Raw genomic sequence first — 15944 nt, forward strand, 5'->3', positions numbered from 1 at the left:
GAAATAACGCTGCAGAGTTTTCTCAGCATCTCCCATCAGTTTCACAGCTATTGCTTCAACATTGAGCTGATAAGACGCGTGACCTCAATATGCATATCTGAAGCCTCTGAGATCGGAAACCTACAGTGCAAACGTCAGAGTCGACTAACATTTCACATTCGCTGTATCTTTCAAACACTGGAATTTCTGACTTGCTGGAATCGAAAACCTGAAGTCAATAAATCTTGCTAATTGATATTTATAGTCTGAGAACCCTGTACCTAAACATGAATTATTCTACGCTTAGAACCCCAATTTTTGTATCCTAGGCAATTATGGATTGGAGAAAAAAGGGTGAAATGTTAAAGTAGTTTTTAAATTGACCAATGGGCATCATGTGTGAAAAATATGTCAGAGTCTGGATTTTCAAAAGATATAAGCTCAGCAAAATAAGGAATCATTATCGCCAAAGAAAGGATATTTTTTCCTCAACACATAGAAAGTGATCGTGTATAACGACTTATCATTTTCGTTACCAGAAAGTCACAGGAACCTAAATGCTACATGTATATAAGTTTTATGAAATGGACGAATGTGCTTTTGGCATTGCCAGAAATACCATTACATGTGAGTTAATATGTTTGTAAATGTTTTGGGGTCCACAAAATCAGTATTCAACCTTAATCTTCGTACTAAAAACCCAAACATCTTAAATTTTGATATCATTTTTAGTGTTTATTTAGATTATTATTATTTTTTTTTAATTGACATTTGTTCTCAAAACAATAGCAAAAGTACTTACTACATAATTTTTCAACATAGATGTATAGCATCTTTAAATATAAGTAGACATGCACATTTTCATACAGAGTATTCGACATAAGTCTTATAAGTAAAAAAAAAGGTATTTGAAAAAACCCCATAAAATATGATTGACAAAAAAGTAATGAAAAATGGTTTCAGAATTGTTCAAACATACATGTATATTTCACTTTTAGTACAGCCTATGCTAACATGAAGGGCCACAATCTACTAACTACAAGACTCTAATGCCCCAAAACAGCGACCACACCTGGTATGTGGACCTGTTGGCACCTATTTGTATAACAAAACAGATGTAGAAAAGATATATAAATATATATAAAATAAAAATAAATTATATATCAATTTACCTATTATATGAATTATAAACTGCTTCTAATACGTTTTAAAAGGATTGCAAAACTCTTTTGTGACAACGATTTGTAGACCTCAGAGAAAAAAGTTAGTACATATTTTATATGATTACATATTTCTTGAGGTTTTTCCTCTTTGTTTTCAATTCTACAATACATATTATACTTATATTATCTAACAGGCAATCAAAGAAATCAAACTGTTAAGAAAAAGTGTTTTCTCATTCTTTTCAAAATAAAAACCTATTACTACTGTTTTCCATGATACATCAAAATTTAAACATTTTTGAACAGTGTCCCATTTTTGACTTACATTCTTACATCTCAGAATGAGATGCTCGTTGTTTTCCTTTTCATCTTTACAAAAGACAACATATCATTTTCAACAATTTTCCATCTTTTCATCATTTCTCTATTACATAATAAATTGTTTAGTAGTCTGTAATTAAAGTCACATATTTTTTTGTCTTTAATGGCTAAGATTTTTTGTTTATAAATAGATTTCCATGATTCCTTGGAAATTTCAAAAACATGTTTATAGTAAAATTGATGTAATGGTGCTACAAATTGTTTTTGACGAAAAATGTCATAAATTAGCCTTGAATCAATATCACAGATGTATACATGGTTTTTAAAACACAGTTCAAAAGACATTTTTCCGAATACAATGTTTTCATATTGAATATCTGAAAAATCATATTTTTGAAAACATTTTGAAAAGATCGTTTTTATAATTATATATTCACATAACCAATTTCTTTTACAGACAAGTTGGTCACTAAACCACTCTGCAGGTTTCAAACCATTTTCGTTTACAATATCGTTTAAGTACTTAATACCACTCTTTAACCACTCTTTGTTTTTGAACACAAAAATTTTATTACACCATAGCGGTTCTTTTGATAGTGCGTTTAGACTCATGTCTGATTTAATTTTTTTACATTCGTTAAAAAAGACAAATATTTCTTTGTAAAACAGGGGAAAATGTTCTATCATTTGATAATCATGTAAACATGTTACATTGGTTTTACAGAGATAATCAAAATCAAAAAACATCTCTTTACACAGACTGTTTACAAAAATTGATAAGGAAATTTTTTTCTGGAAATGTGATTTATCCAGGACACTTTTATTGATTTAAGTTTCATCAGTATATCAACAAAACCTATGCCTCCATCTTGAATTTTACCTATCTGGGTATTTCTTTTGATCCTGTCTTTTTTATTCCAAATAAAATTATAATATGTATTACGGTGCGACCGTTGGGGCGAGTGCAGCATGTGATCAAATAATGAATTAGGATAAATCAATAAAAATAAAAGTATCAACGTTACGTAATTACGTAAATGAATTTCAATGCAAAATGAAATATAAACATGCCTATTTTTTCTTGTAAATTTTCATTATTCATAATTTATAAGATTGTTTATTTATTTAAATAGAATTTATCTCAGATATAATGTTATTGAATAATAAAGATTTTAACATAATGTTTATTGCAGTTTATTTCCTCTTTTCTTGCAGCAGACATTTTTCTTAAACTTACATAAAAAAATTGACTTATAGAGCCCCCCCCCCCCCCCCCGTTTAAAAAAAAATATAATTTACGTATAAAAATAATTTGCTGATCATATAAGAAATACGGTTTTGCCCCCCCCCCCCCCGGGAGGATGTAATAAATGTGAAAATAAAGATACCATTGAGCAGTTAAAGAGCTAAATGCATACTATGCACTCACCATTCCTCACCCGGATTAGAATTTCCCTGATTTTGAGAATTTCTTTTACATTTTGCTTGTAAATATTTTTTAAATGATGCTGCCGCGCCCCTTTTAAAAAACGTTCCTGGAAATTAATTACTGTAAATATATAGTGAATAAAATAAATGTGACCATTCATCCAACTGAGAGCAAGTTACAACTGTTTCCTATTTAAAAAAAAAAGATGTCCCCATTCGTTAGCTTTGCAAGATTTTGGTATTTATATTTCAGCAGATTTACAATAACTACTTAGAGTAATTTCCTCTTATTGTGACGTCAAAGTTCACGTCGGTCAAGTGTCGTCTGTCTCTTTGAGAAAACTCTGAAAAAAACCTAAGTGAAATATACTGTTTTGTTTACTTAAAAAGCATGATATTCTTGAAATTACACAATTTATTTGTTTCTCAAAAGTTTTACTTTGATTCTCGCGAGAAGGAATCAAGTCTAGTGAGATCGTCCGACATTGATAAATTGCATTGTGGGTCGAAATTTACTGACGCCGAAAAATTCTGTGGGATCAATGTGCAAGAAATCCATTGTGACGTCACTCGAAGGAACGACAACTCTGTTAGTCTTACGTAATGGAATTATTTTATTTACAATGCATGATGTACATAGTCTTTGATCTTGTTCTCGTGAGAGTGTGAAATGGGAAACCATATTTACAGGGAATTACTTGGACGATTAAAACAAGGCATTACTCGTCCGATTTACTGACGCCAAAAAAATCCGTTGAATGAATGTGCAACTAGTCCGAATTTTCTATTCACACACGCTTTGCCGGTGGAGCTCGCTTCGCGCTGGCACTGCGCGCCGGCGAGCTGCGCTCGCTATAAAAGACTCTGTATCTGGGAGGTTTAAAATAGACCCAGTGTATAAGAATTTTGTTATTGCCAGACTATTTATTACACAAACTTTACCAAATATTGTTAATTTTCTTGTTTTCCATGACTCAAATAGTTTTTCTAAATCGTCAACAATTTTTGTCCAATTTTTATTGTAACACATTTCTTTGTGTTGACCTATAAAGATTCTAAGAGTTTTTATACATGTCTTGTTTACTCTTACATTTTCTATTTCTTGTAAAGCATTTTTCCAGGGGCCTGTTAAGAGACATTCTGTTTTAGACATATTTAATTTTATACCTGATACTTTACTAAAACTTTGTATTATCTCTAGGGAATTTTTCAATGAAGCTGCGCATTTAAAGGGAGAGTACAGTCATCTGCATGTTGTATAATCTTTTTACTTTGAATCATATCATAAAAATGATATCAAAATTACTATCATTTATCCAGGTATAAAATTTTAGACGCTTTTCTGCAGTATTTAACCCTCTGCAGTTAACAGATAAACAGTTAAGCTTGTCCATTACGTTAAAAGAAGCATACTGCTAAAGCTTACTATAGCTTAGTTCTTCTTGTTTTTCCTCGTCGATGTCCTTGAGCTGCTGCTTGGTCCTGACTTAGGGTCAGACGTGGGTTCCGTGCGCTGCATGTGGGATGCAATGCCAGCGAGTAAGCGTCCGAGCCTATTCTGTCCCGGCCAGTGTTGCATCACGGTATGAGATGTTCCGGTGAGGTTGAGACCGCTACCCCAGTAGCTGTCCCACGTGGATTCCACTAGGATGTCGGTTTTTTTAACATTAGCTACCGCACTAACACTCTTTATAATTTATTCAAGGATTATAATTTGTGACTTAATTCTCATTAAAAGAATAACTATCTTTGATGATCAATTATAACTGAAGCACTGATCTCTCTACATATATATTTTTTTACTGATTTTAAAAATGTTTAAATCTACGGCCCCATAATCTTTTTTATATTCAAGTGGAATTAAATTTTTCTTTTGATGATTAATGAAGATCGTTTTAAGTTCTTTAGTATTTTAGATTTACTGCCAATTAAATATGCTTACTTAAAAAGTCTATTACAAAAATATTTTTAGGATAGTCCTATACGCGGCATTAAATGGGCTCAATCATTAAAAGCTTAGCTTTAAATGATAGATATACGTTCTAGCAAAACATATACAAAAGAAATTATATATGTTTACATGCTTGTTTTTGTTTGTTTCCACTTCTCACACGGGTGTGCCCCTTCCTAAAATTATTGAAAATGATGAAATATGCCAGACGTCCGTTTTTCCTAAAAAAAAAGTAACCAATTTTAGGAAAACTAGCACTGGACTTACAAAATAAACAAGCATTCTGAGAGTATTGCATGTGACATAGGTCACAAAAAACTAAGATGTTCAAGATGTTTACGATTGATTGACATTACTAGTATTTCAGGCGCCAACTTCCTTAAGCTAAGACATGAACAGTGCCGGATAATTATGTTAGTGTCACGGTGGCTCACGGTGGCATTTTTCCAACCGCTTAAGATGCAGTTTCGGAAAAATCCATATATACATGTACAAAAAGATAGTCCATATCCATTATCTAAAGAGTATGTGTTTTACCTGACAGGTGAGATATTTACCTTTAAAAATTAATATCCCATGGGAAAAAGATAATTCCATTAGGAGAGATAATTCTCCTACAGGAAATATTTACAATCCTACAATCCTATAGGATTTTCTATAAATCCTATAGGAATTATATTTCCTATAGGAGAATAATATTTCCTGTTGGAATTTGCTTTAGTCAGGTAGTTTTCCGATAGGAAATTAAGATTTCCTATCGGAATTTATCAAATCCTATCGGAATTGAAATTCCTATAGGAAGTTTTTTATTCCGATAGGAAATTTCAAATATCCTATAGGAATATTGCGTCCGTTTGACACCAGTATAACCATTAGCTTTGCCTATACCTCTCATTAATTGATCACCTCTTTGGACCGAAAACCCTTGGCTAGCGAAAATGATTGTGACAGACATCTCTATGTTAGTTCTAATGGTTTTTTTTAAGTTCTATAAGTGTAAAATAAATTTAATTTAATTTGTCTAATCAAAAGATAAACATATATTTTTACTGAAATTAAAACTTTAATGTACATCCATAGACAGACAAAAATATTCCGTGCAAATTGGTTGTTTTAAGTCAGTTCTGGGCAAAAACAAGCCAGTTCAAGAAATGTTACATTTTTATTCTGAAATCTACAAGATTACAGCAAATCCCCTCAACTGCTACATCTATGAACAGGAAATAGCAACAGGCATTCTTGTTTCAAACAGAATTCAAAGTATTTCAGTTCAGAACAAACAGAATACATTTCATAGTTATTATTTCATAGGAAACGTTTAAATAATGAATACAGCTCATTGCTAATACCGGTATTGTAGAGCAGTTTTCCCCTCATAAAAAATGCAATAGAGTAGCCTTGTCCCCAGGGGAAGAGTTACTACATAGAATTTTTTTTTCTCCATAGTTAGTTTACACCCTCACGATTTTGGTTCAGATTTTAAAAAAAAATATCAACGAACACCCAGTAAAGATTAAAATCAATGTTTGTACACCCAAAGGTTGTTAACGGAATTATATAATGATAATCAATTGATAACATCCCGGCATGATTAAAGTTAATTTAGTTCTTCATGGTATGATAAGAAATGCTTTATTTTCAAAATTGGAAACTTAAGATAATATAAAAAATCCAATAATTATAGCGTTTCTAACAAAGGACAACATTTCATCCATTTTATTGAATTAAGCTAAGAAATGAGCGTTATGATATTTGATTTGTCCGCGCCCCGACCGTAATAACCACCGAATAATAATCCTTATCACTTACATAATTTTTAACAATTATACGATTGAATATTGAATTATTGATATTTTATATTTTAATTTTGTATTATTATGCAAACCCTGCTTGTACTCCAACATGGGTTCTTTCGATACAAATATCACCATTCTCTCACCAGAGTTCATGCTACATCAGCTTTGCCTACCTCTCATTAATTGATTACCTCTTTTCTCATATACTTAAGGATTCTGATAGCTGTTTTTTAAGATTGAAAATGGGTTCTTATCTAGCCAACAAGTGCCGCCTAAAAATCACAATCAAACGTAATGATAATAGGATAATAAAATTAGGATTTTTATCACTATGTGCATCAACTACCGTCAATATTCCACCAGAGTTCATTTGCTCAGAAGCCAATCTTTCTACATGAGGCCTCGACGGGAAGTTTGGTTCATACAGACAGAGCGAAACACCGTGCCCTATTTAAAAAAAATCGTATTTACAAACAATGTGCCGAATACCATTAGCCAATTTGACTTTCCATTTGCTCTTCGCGAGATATTTCAACTTGTGCATTGGTTCATTCAGGTTAAACAGTAAGTAGAATCAACAAATGAATTTGATAATTTGCATTGAAAAGGGATTCATTTTTTTAGTATTATGAGTTGAGCATTATATTCAAACGGGACCTGGGCTAATTTAGTATAGCTTGATACGTTTTATGGTAGATATTAAAACGCTTCGACCATACTGATAGGTCAATAATATCCCTTATCATTTTTATTTATATACACAATTGAATCATTGACATTTTTACGTCATTTTCATTTTTTATAAAATTATGCAAACCCAGTTTGCGCCCCAACAGTAGGTTATTTTGACACACGTCTCACACGTGTGTTGCTCACGGGTGAGAAAAATCAACAAACACGTATCATTGGTGAAACGTTACAGATTTTATTCGTAATGGTATCACTAACTTTGCTATCAAAGTGTTTTTTTTTGGTCCACTCTGTTCCCATAAATCCTTGGGAGATGTGATGCTGCGGCGTTATCTAGCGAATAATTTTACTTTCACCCATTTGCAAATTCTCGAAACAATGGGTTACATACACGCTACGGCATAACCATACAACTTGAAGTCGTGCTGACTGGCGAATCTTGGAACAGAGTTTTACGTATACGAATGAGGATAAACATGTACAGTAACGTAGAGAAAGCACACCACTTTATAACTGCTGTTTGATTCCATTTTATTTCTTCACTTATTTGCATACCTAAATCAGAAGCACACTTGAGAACCAGGCTTTCAGTATATTTAGTATGATTTAGGATTTAGTCCCAAATTATACTTAAAACAAATTAAGATTTGGATGATTTCCGTAATTGGAACATTTGATTAGATATTTAGGACCCCGTGAGTCACTCAGGTGACTTATTGCAATTAGTTTTTGTAAGTTGTTGTCCATCGTCTTGCGTCAGGTGTTAACAATTGAACACTTTTTATCTTTTAAAAATTAAATGAGCAATTCTTTTCAAAATTAAGTATGATACATCTTTTGGGTAAGGAGAACATAAATTGTGAGAAAAACTAAACTCATGTACACTAGGAATCTTTCTACAAAAATTGTAAATTTCATGTCCCCCAGATATGGATTTTGGTTTAAAGGAGGGGTTTGAAATGGTCATGTAGCATACTGCACACTATATTTAAAAATTTTGTACTCCCAAACATCTATAAGTAAAACTGAATTCATTATTATGTAGACCAGGGAACCTACTACATTTTGGCTTTAGGGTGGGGTCAAAATGTTCAAATAGTGTGAATGTTTATAATAGGGTCGGGTGGAGTGTAAAATATGTATAAAATAAAAACATATTGTTACATATTATAATGAAAGTGATAGAACATAAATACTAGCCATCTTAAGTTTGTCTATAAAAATATACACGTTAAACCTTTCTTGAAAGTTAACAAGTATGGAAAAATTATTTCCTATCAGAGTCTTAACCTTTTCAATATTTAGTCATGCACTCTATTATATTAATTTTTTTTATACTTCAAAATAAAACTTAATACATGAAAATATACGAGAATCCTCGACAAGTCTGTTATAGGCTATGGTATTCAAATGACCGTTGGTCTCTTGTTTATTGAAGTTAAGGTCAAATGAGCTGATTTATTTTCAAAAGGAGTAAAATAATTCATTAGAACTTAACATATTAAAAATCGATACTTTTAGATGGCATATTCGAAATCACAAGTACCTGACACAGCTCAGCACTATTTGGTTTGTGGCATCAAAGACTGTGAAAAGAACTGTCTGTTTTACTGCAATCCTTGTCACCAACCTATGTGTGAACAATGCAGGGACGAACATCAGAAGAGTCCAGAAACCAAGAACCATGAATTGGTCCCTTACCGGCACCGCAAAGATCATCTTCCAGTAGAGAAATGCAGAGATCATCCCACTAAGGATCTAGACATTCTCTGTGACCAATGCAGTGTGCCTTTATGCTCCAAGTGTTCTACAATGCCTGTCCACAATGGACATTCCTTTACCGACTTGGAGACCATATATACAGAAAATTCTGCAGCATGTCGTCAAGAAATCCAAAATATTCGAGCTTACTTCATCCCCATGGCAAAAGATTTGCAAAATGAAATAAAAATAGATGCCACAAAAATAAAGACAATCATGGATGGCATAAGATCATCAATGATGGATGAAGCCAAGTCTCTCAAGACACTGGTGGACGAAGTGACATCAGATAATATAGAACAAGTCAACAAAATGGAAGAGTCACTAAAGGAGATGCTTCAGAGTCAAGACAAAACATACGAAGATTACATATCTTACCTTAAAGACCTTGTTAATCAGTTCTATGGATACCTGTCTTCTACTCAGTTTCAAAATAATGCCATCATTTTCCCACTTTCTGAATACTTTAAAATCCGACCCATACCAGAGACCATCAAACCAGTCCCTCCAGTATTTACAGCTGGACGATACAGCAAGGAGATGGTTGCCAAACTACTGGGCAAAGTAACAGTTTCTAAGACTAAACCAGAAACCAGAAAAGTAAAAGCCATGGAGACTGCTTCTAAACACTTGAAACCTACAAGGCTACAGGGAAGAGAGAAATATGGCGTGAAACAGAGACTGTCTTCCTCTGTCACCAAGGTTAGGGAGTACACAGTACCAGGTGTTGACAGAGTACACCATATATCACAAGGCAAATCAAGCTCACTCTGGGTCAGTGATTATTGTAGTAACATTGTCCAAACAGATCTACAGGGCAATCAGCTACAAAAGATAAAAACCAGTGGTGGAAGATATGTAGGGAACCTAACAGTCACACAGGAAGGGGATGTTATTTATGCAGACAAAGTCAACAAAGTCATCAATAGGATAACACCGGATAAAACCATCACTGAATTCATTAAAACGGGAGACTGGACGCCACTCAGCATACACTCCTCCCATATCAATGGGGACATTCTGGTGGGGATGATAAAGGAAGGAAAGGGTAAAGTCACCAGGTACAAGACAGGGAAAGAAATACAGAACATAGAGAGGGACAACAAAGGACAGGAATTGTATAGTTATCCACACTACATCACAGAAAATATTAATGGTGATATCTGTACATCCGATTCAATCAAACAGGCTGTAGTGGTGGTGAATAAATCAGGACAACACAGGTTCTCCTACACAGGCCAGGGGTCAGTGTCTTATCCCCGAGGAGTGTGTACTGATCGCCTTGGACACATACTGGTGTGTGATATTCACAGTAACACAGTTGATCTTTTGGAACATGACGGTCAGTTCTTGTGTGTACTTCTCACAAAACAACAAGGAGTGTTGTCTCCCTGCAGTGTATGTGTGGACGATGAGCAAAATCTTTATGTTGGACAATGGAAAACCAACACCGTGACAGTGTACAAGTATCTACAGTGATAATGCAATGTTACACTAACAACATGATGATACTGTTTACATGAACTACTGTAGGAGGTTTTACTGTGAAGATATTTACCATCAGATCTACATATAATTTTAATATATGATTTGTTTGGTTGTAAACAATTATTCATTAAAATAGAATGATCCATATATCTTACATTTCAATTTTGGAACCAACTAAACCTATAGATTTATTAAGAATATGTTTTTGGCAGCATCCAATAATGCTTTCCAATAGAGTATAGATCCCGTAGTGCTATGTCAAAAATGGCAAGAACCATACTTTACTGCCATATTGATCGGTTATTCCAATTTTAAGATTATTTTCCATGCATGAACGAACATTAATTGAAAGTTTAGAGGAAATTAGAAAATAATATTATATATATATATATATATATATATATATATATATATATATATATATATATATATATATATATATATATATATATATATATATATATATATATATATATATATATAAACATATCAAAAAATAGAACCAGGACAATAATCATTGTAACTCGGTTTTAGAGGTATTCAGACTCACAAATTAAAGTTAATTGGTCATCCGACACATAACAACCCGACTTAATAATGTTAAATTTTGCATTCACGATAATGATTTTATAGCATTTTTTAAAGCAATAATCCAGTTTTCTGGATTTAATAGTTTGGAGAAAAACTAATTGCAGGGTACAAAGTCGATATATCTAGAAAATGATGCCGTATACTAATTCGGGCTGCGTAAGAAGAATTTAATGTTTGTTTATATTATAAAAATGATAAATATGTCGTAAATATAACTAATGTTGTGGCCTTTTTAGCTCACCTGAGCTGAAAGCCCAAGTGAGCTTTTCTGATCACATTTTGTCTGTCGTCCGTCCATCCGTCCGTCTGTCTGTCTGCCTGTCTGTATACTTTTCACATTTTCAACATCTTCTCCAGAACAAAACTTGGCACAAAGCAACCTTAGGCAAAGGGAATTTTAAGTTATGAAAAATTAGGATCACGCCCTTTTACATGGGGAGATGATTAAAATAATTGAAAATTTTCCTCAATTTTTCAAAAATCTTTTTCTAAAGAACCATTTGGCCAGGAAATCTGAAACTTATGGGGAAGCATCCTCAGAATGTTTGAATTTAAAGTTGTGAAAATCACGACCCCCGTGGGTAGGATGGGGCCACAATGGGGGTCAAATCTTTACATAGGAATATATAGTGTTATTCTTTAAATATTTTCTTTTCAGAAACCAATAAGAAAGGATAGCTGAAACTTATTCGGAAGCATCCTCAGGTAGTATAGATTCAGGGTTGTGAAAATCGTGACCCCCTAGGTTAGAGTGGGGCCACGATGGTGGTCAAATTTTTACATAGGAATATATAGAGTAAATCATAAAAAATCTTTTCAGAAAATCTGAATATTCAGAAACATCCACTGGTAGTGTGTACGTAGATTAAGAGTTGAGAAAATCATGACCCCCGGGTGTTGCGTGGGCCACAATGGGGAGTCAAATATTTACATATGAATATATATAGTAAATCTTTAAAAATCTTCTTCTCAGAAACCAATCAGCCATGATAACTGAAACTTATGTGGAAGCATCCTCAGGTAGTGTGAAAATCATGACCCCCGGGGGTAGGGTGTGGCCACAATAGAGGATCAAATTTTTACGTAGGAATATAAAGAGTAAATCATTTAAACTCTTTTTCTCAGAAACCAATCAGCTAGGAAAGCTGAAACTTATATGGAAGCATCCTCAGGAAGTTTAGATTCAAAGTTGTGAAAATTATGACCCCCTGTGGTAGGGTTTGGCCACAATGGGGGTCGAATTTTTACATAGGAATATATAGATTAAAGTATTCAGAATTTTTCTCAAAAACCAGTTGGACCAAAAAGCTGAGACCTGTGCGGAAGCATAGTAGGAGAAATTCAAATGAGTCCAAATCATGACCCCTGGGGGTAGGATGGGGTTGCAAGAGGGGTGGGGGCGCAAATTTTAAAATAGGAATATGTAGAGAGATCTTTAAAAATCTTCTAAAAAGCCATTTGCTTAGAAAAGATGTAACTTTAGTGAAAGCAACTTTTATTTAAAGATAGTGTAGATTAAAGTTCGTTAAAATAAAAAACTTGAGGAGTCGGGTGGTGCCACATTGTGGATCCAAAGGAAAACATTTTAATTATTTACAAAAACTGAAATGTTATCACATATGGTTTTATCAATATTCAGGCATTTTGGCATAATGCTTATTCTTGAAAATTGTTTAGACTTTCGCACCTGGGCGATTCTTTGGTCTTACAATATACGAAAATATAAATGCAATATCATAAATACATGTAAAGCACTACAAACAACAAAATCATACAAAACCGCCCGAAAACGTTTGAAATTAAAAAATTACATTACTTCTATAAAAAAACATAGCATGTTTGGCCTTGTAAGGGGTTAGCAATCCCAAAGAAGATAAACAAACAACAGTACTCTTAGACAGAAATTAATCCATATTAAAAGTAATAAAGGGATATAGGATATTATATTTAAGAACTTTTACAGTGTTTTGATGAGACACTTAAAATGAAATTTAAGGTAATGGTCCATACCATGCTTTGAAAACATACAGATCACAGATTTCTACCAAACTTCACATAACTATAACTGAGCATATGTCCTTTCACTATAAGTGTCAAATTTTAGGTCAAAACATAACAAAAGATATAAAGATGTTTTATTCGTATACATCAGACAGTTATTAAAATAACTCACTTATTTCGATGTAGATGTTGATCTCCCACCGTGGTCCGATCCTACTCCGTACACTACCTGAGGATGTTTCCACACAAAATTTAGCCATTTTGACCAAATGGTTTTTGAGAAGATTTAAAAGATTTTCTCTCTACATGTATATTTCTTTCCTCATTTATGGCCCACATTATCCCTGGGGATCATGAATTGAGTATAGTTCACACAATTTTAGCGTTCTTGGACAATCAATCGACTTTTAAGAGCAAACAAGTTCTTTAATAATTTAAAATTATCTCCCCTTCAAACAGAACTTTGATAAAAAAAATTTACTTTGCTTTCAAAACTAGTAACTGTCTTCATAAATTTAACAGGAATATCACCATATCTATGATGAATTCATAATTTGATGTAAAACGGCAAATGATATATCTGAATCGCGTCTGCGCATGTGAATTTGATATTAATTCAAGATATTTTTTTGAATGTTTTGGGGGGATAAATCATGCATATATTTTTCGGTTCTTGGTGATGATTCAAATGAATATTACCCGAGTTAAGCTGTTTATACACATACATTAAACTCAGAGATTCTCAAAACAAACAGTTGATCAATATTCGTGCACTTTATAGCGAGCGCAGCTCGCCGGCGCGCAGCGCCGGCGCGAAGCGAGCTCTACCGGCAAGGCGTGTGTGAATAGAAAATTCGGACTATAGTTGCACATTCATTCAACGGATTTTTTTGGCGTCAGTAAATCGGACCAGTAATGCATCGTTTTAATCGTCCCAGTAGTTCCCTGTAATCATGGCAATTTTTATCACTTCACACTCTCACGAGAATCAGCAAGACAAATTTAGACAGTAAAAACAATAACGATGTAAGCGACATACAGTCAATGTTACCTCTAAAGTTCACCTCAGTACACTTTCAATCAAAAATAATCGTGTGACGTCACAAACGTTTACACATTGATCCGATATATTTTTTCGGAGTCAGTAAATTTTGACCCACAATTCATAGTACGAATGGTTTCCAACATCACGTTCCAACATCACGTTCTCCCGAGAATCAAAGTAAAACCTTTGAAAAGCTTATAAGATGTGTAATTTTAAGAACATCATGCTTTTTAAGTGAATAAAACAGTATACTTCGCATACTTTTATTTCTCAGGGGAGTTTTAAAGAGTAAGACGACACTTAACCAACGTCAGCTTTGACGTCACAATAAGCACTGATAAGGGGAAATTACTCTAATTGAAGTTATTGTAAATCTGCTGAAATGACCAATAAAATCTTGCAAAGGCTAAGATAAAGAACAGCTGACGAATAAGGACATTTCTTCAGATACAGGAAACAGTTGTAAATTGCACTAATTTGGATGAATGCTCACAAATTTTTTATTCACTATAATTATGGTAATTTCCTGAAACGTAACGTTATACGTAGCAGCGCCCTTTTTTAAAGGGGGTGGGTGGGTGGATGGCAGCCTCATCCAAAAAATCTTTGCAAGCAAAAAGAAAAATAAATCATGAAAATTGTAATCCTTCAGCTCTTTAGCAGTTCAATGGTTTCTTTATTTTCACTTCCATTTATTACATGCGGGGGGGGGGGGACAACACCATGTTCTTTTAACATGATAAGCAAATATTTTAAGCGTAAATTAAAAATGAAATTAAACATTAATTATTTTTTTTTAAGTGGAGGGGCAAATCCATGGTAAGTCGATTTTCTATGTATAAATTGACAAAAATGAAAAAAATTTTAGCATGGGGGGAGCTCTATGATGAGTCAAGTTTTATATGTAAGTTTAAGAAAAAATGTCTACTGCAAAAAAAAGGGGGAAATCAATCAATCAATCATAATCACAATCACTTTAAAAGAGGAGATGCAGTGCAATGAATATTTATATATTAAAATCTTTATTATTTAACAACATTGTATCTGAGATTAAACTATTGTTCTACATATAAATAAATAAATTATAACAAATCTTATAAACTATGAATAATGAAAATTTACTGAAAAATAGGTATGTTTTATTTTTTGGCATTCAAATTTTACGTTGTTAATTTTATTTTATTAATTTATTATAATTCATTGTTTGATCACATGCTGTGCTCGCCCCAACGGTCGCACCGTAAAACATATTATGACGTTTTAACAATTTTTATATTATTAACCTCAGTATCACTAGTAAAACAGACTGCATCTATGTAAAGGATATAACCAGTTTCAATCATTTTAGTGCGGCATCGTTAGAAGTGTTCGATTAGATTTGAGTCTCGTGATCTAAATGTGTAAATAGTAGGGTAGAAGGGTCGCTCTATAGTAAAGTGTAAAAAGAATTGACTTAAGTGATTACGACCCAAATGAAAAAACAAATAAATACATATTAAAACGAAATCAACTCAGTGTTCCTCCAGAAAATGAAATTGATTGATTAAAACTTCTTTGCTGAAGGAAGAATAAACTTTTGTGTTTATATTACAATATAATGAATATTATTTAATTAAAATTGCAGCTAATCATTAAGACCTGTATGTGAAATTTGAAATTGATAAGTAGTTGTTTACAATTGTTAGTATATCAGGGAGAGATTAAAGTCTATTTTTATTAACAATCAGGAA

The 15944-nt window shown here is 33.0% G+C and overlaps 1 protein-coding gene across 1 annotated transcript; it reads left to right on the plus strand.

Moving 5' to 3' along the window:
• The first annotated feature begins 7045 nt into the window (after positions 1-7045).
• On the plus strand, positions 7046-10717 carry LOC128162779 (E3 ubiquitin-protein ligase TRIM71-like). The gene is made up of 2 exons (XM_052826156.1): positions 7046-7202; positions 8850-10717. Exon 2 carries the CDS (start codon positions 8850-8852, stop codon positions 10566-10568), a length of 1719 nt encoding a protein of 572 aa, XP_052682116.1. The 5' UTR covers positions 7046-7202; the 3' UTR covers positions 10569-10717.
• The last annotated feature ends 5227 nt before the right edge of the window (positions 10718-15944 follow it).

This window comes from Crassostrea angulata, chromosome 9, assembly GCF_025612915.1.
Source record: "Crassostrea angulata isolate pt1a10 chromosome 9, ASM2561291v2, whole genome shotgun sequence".
NCBI lineage: Eukaryota > Metazoa > Mollusca > Bivalvia > Ostreida > Ostreidae > Magallana > Magallana angulata.

Coding starts and splice junctions, on each gene's coding strand:
- LOC128162779 (XM_052826156.1), top strand. CDS start 8,850: ATGGCATATTCGAAATCACAAGTACCTGACACAGCTCAGCACTATTTG.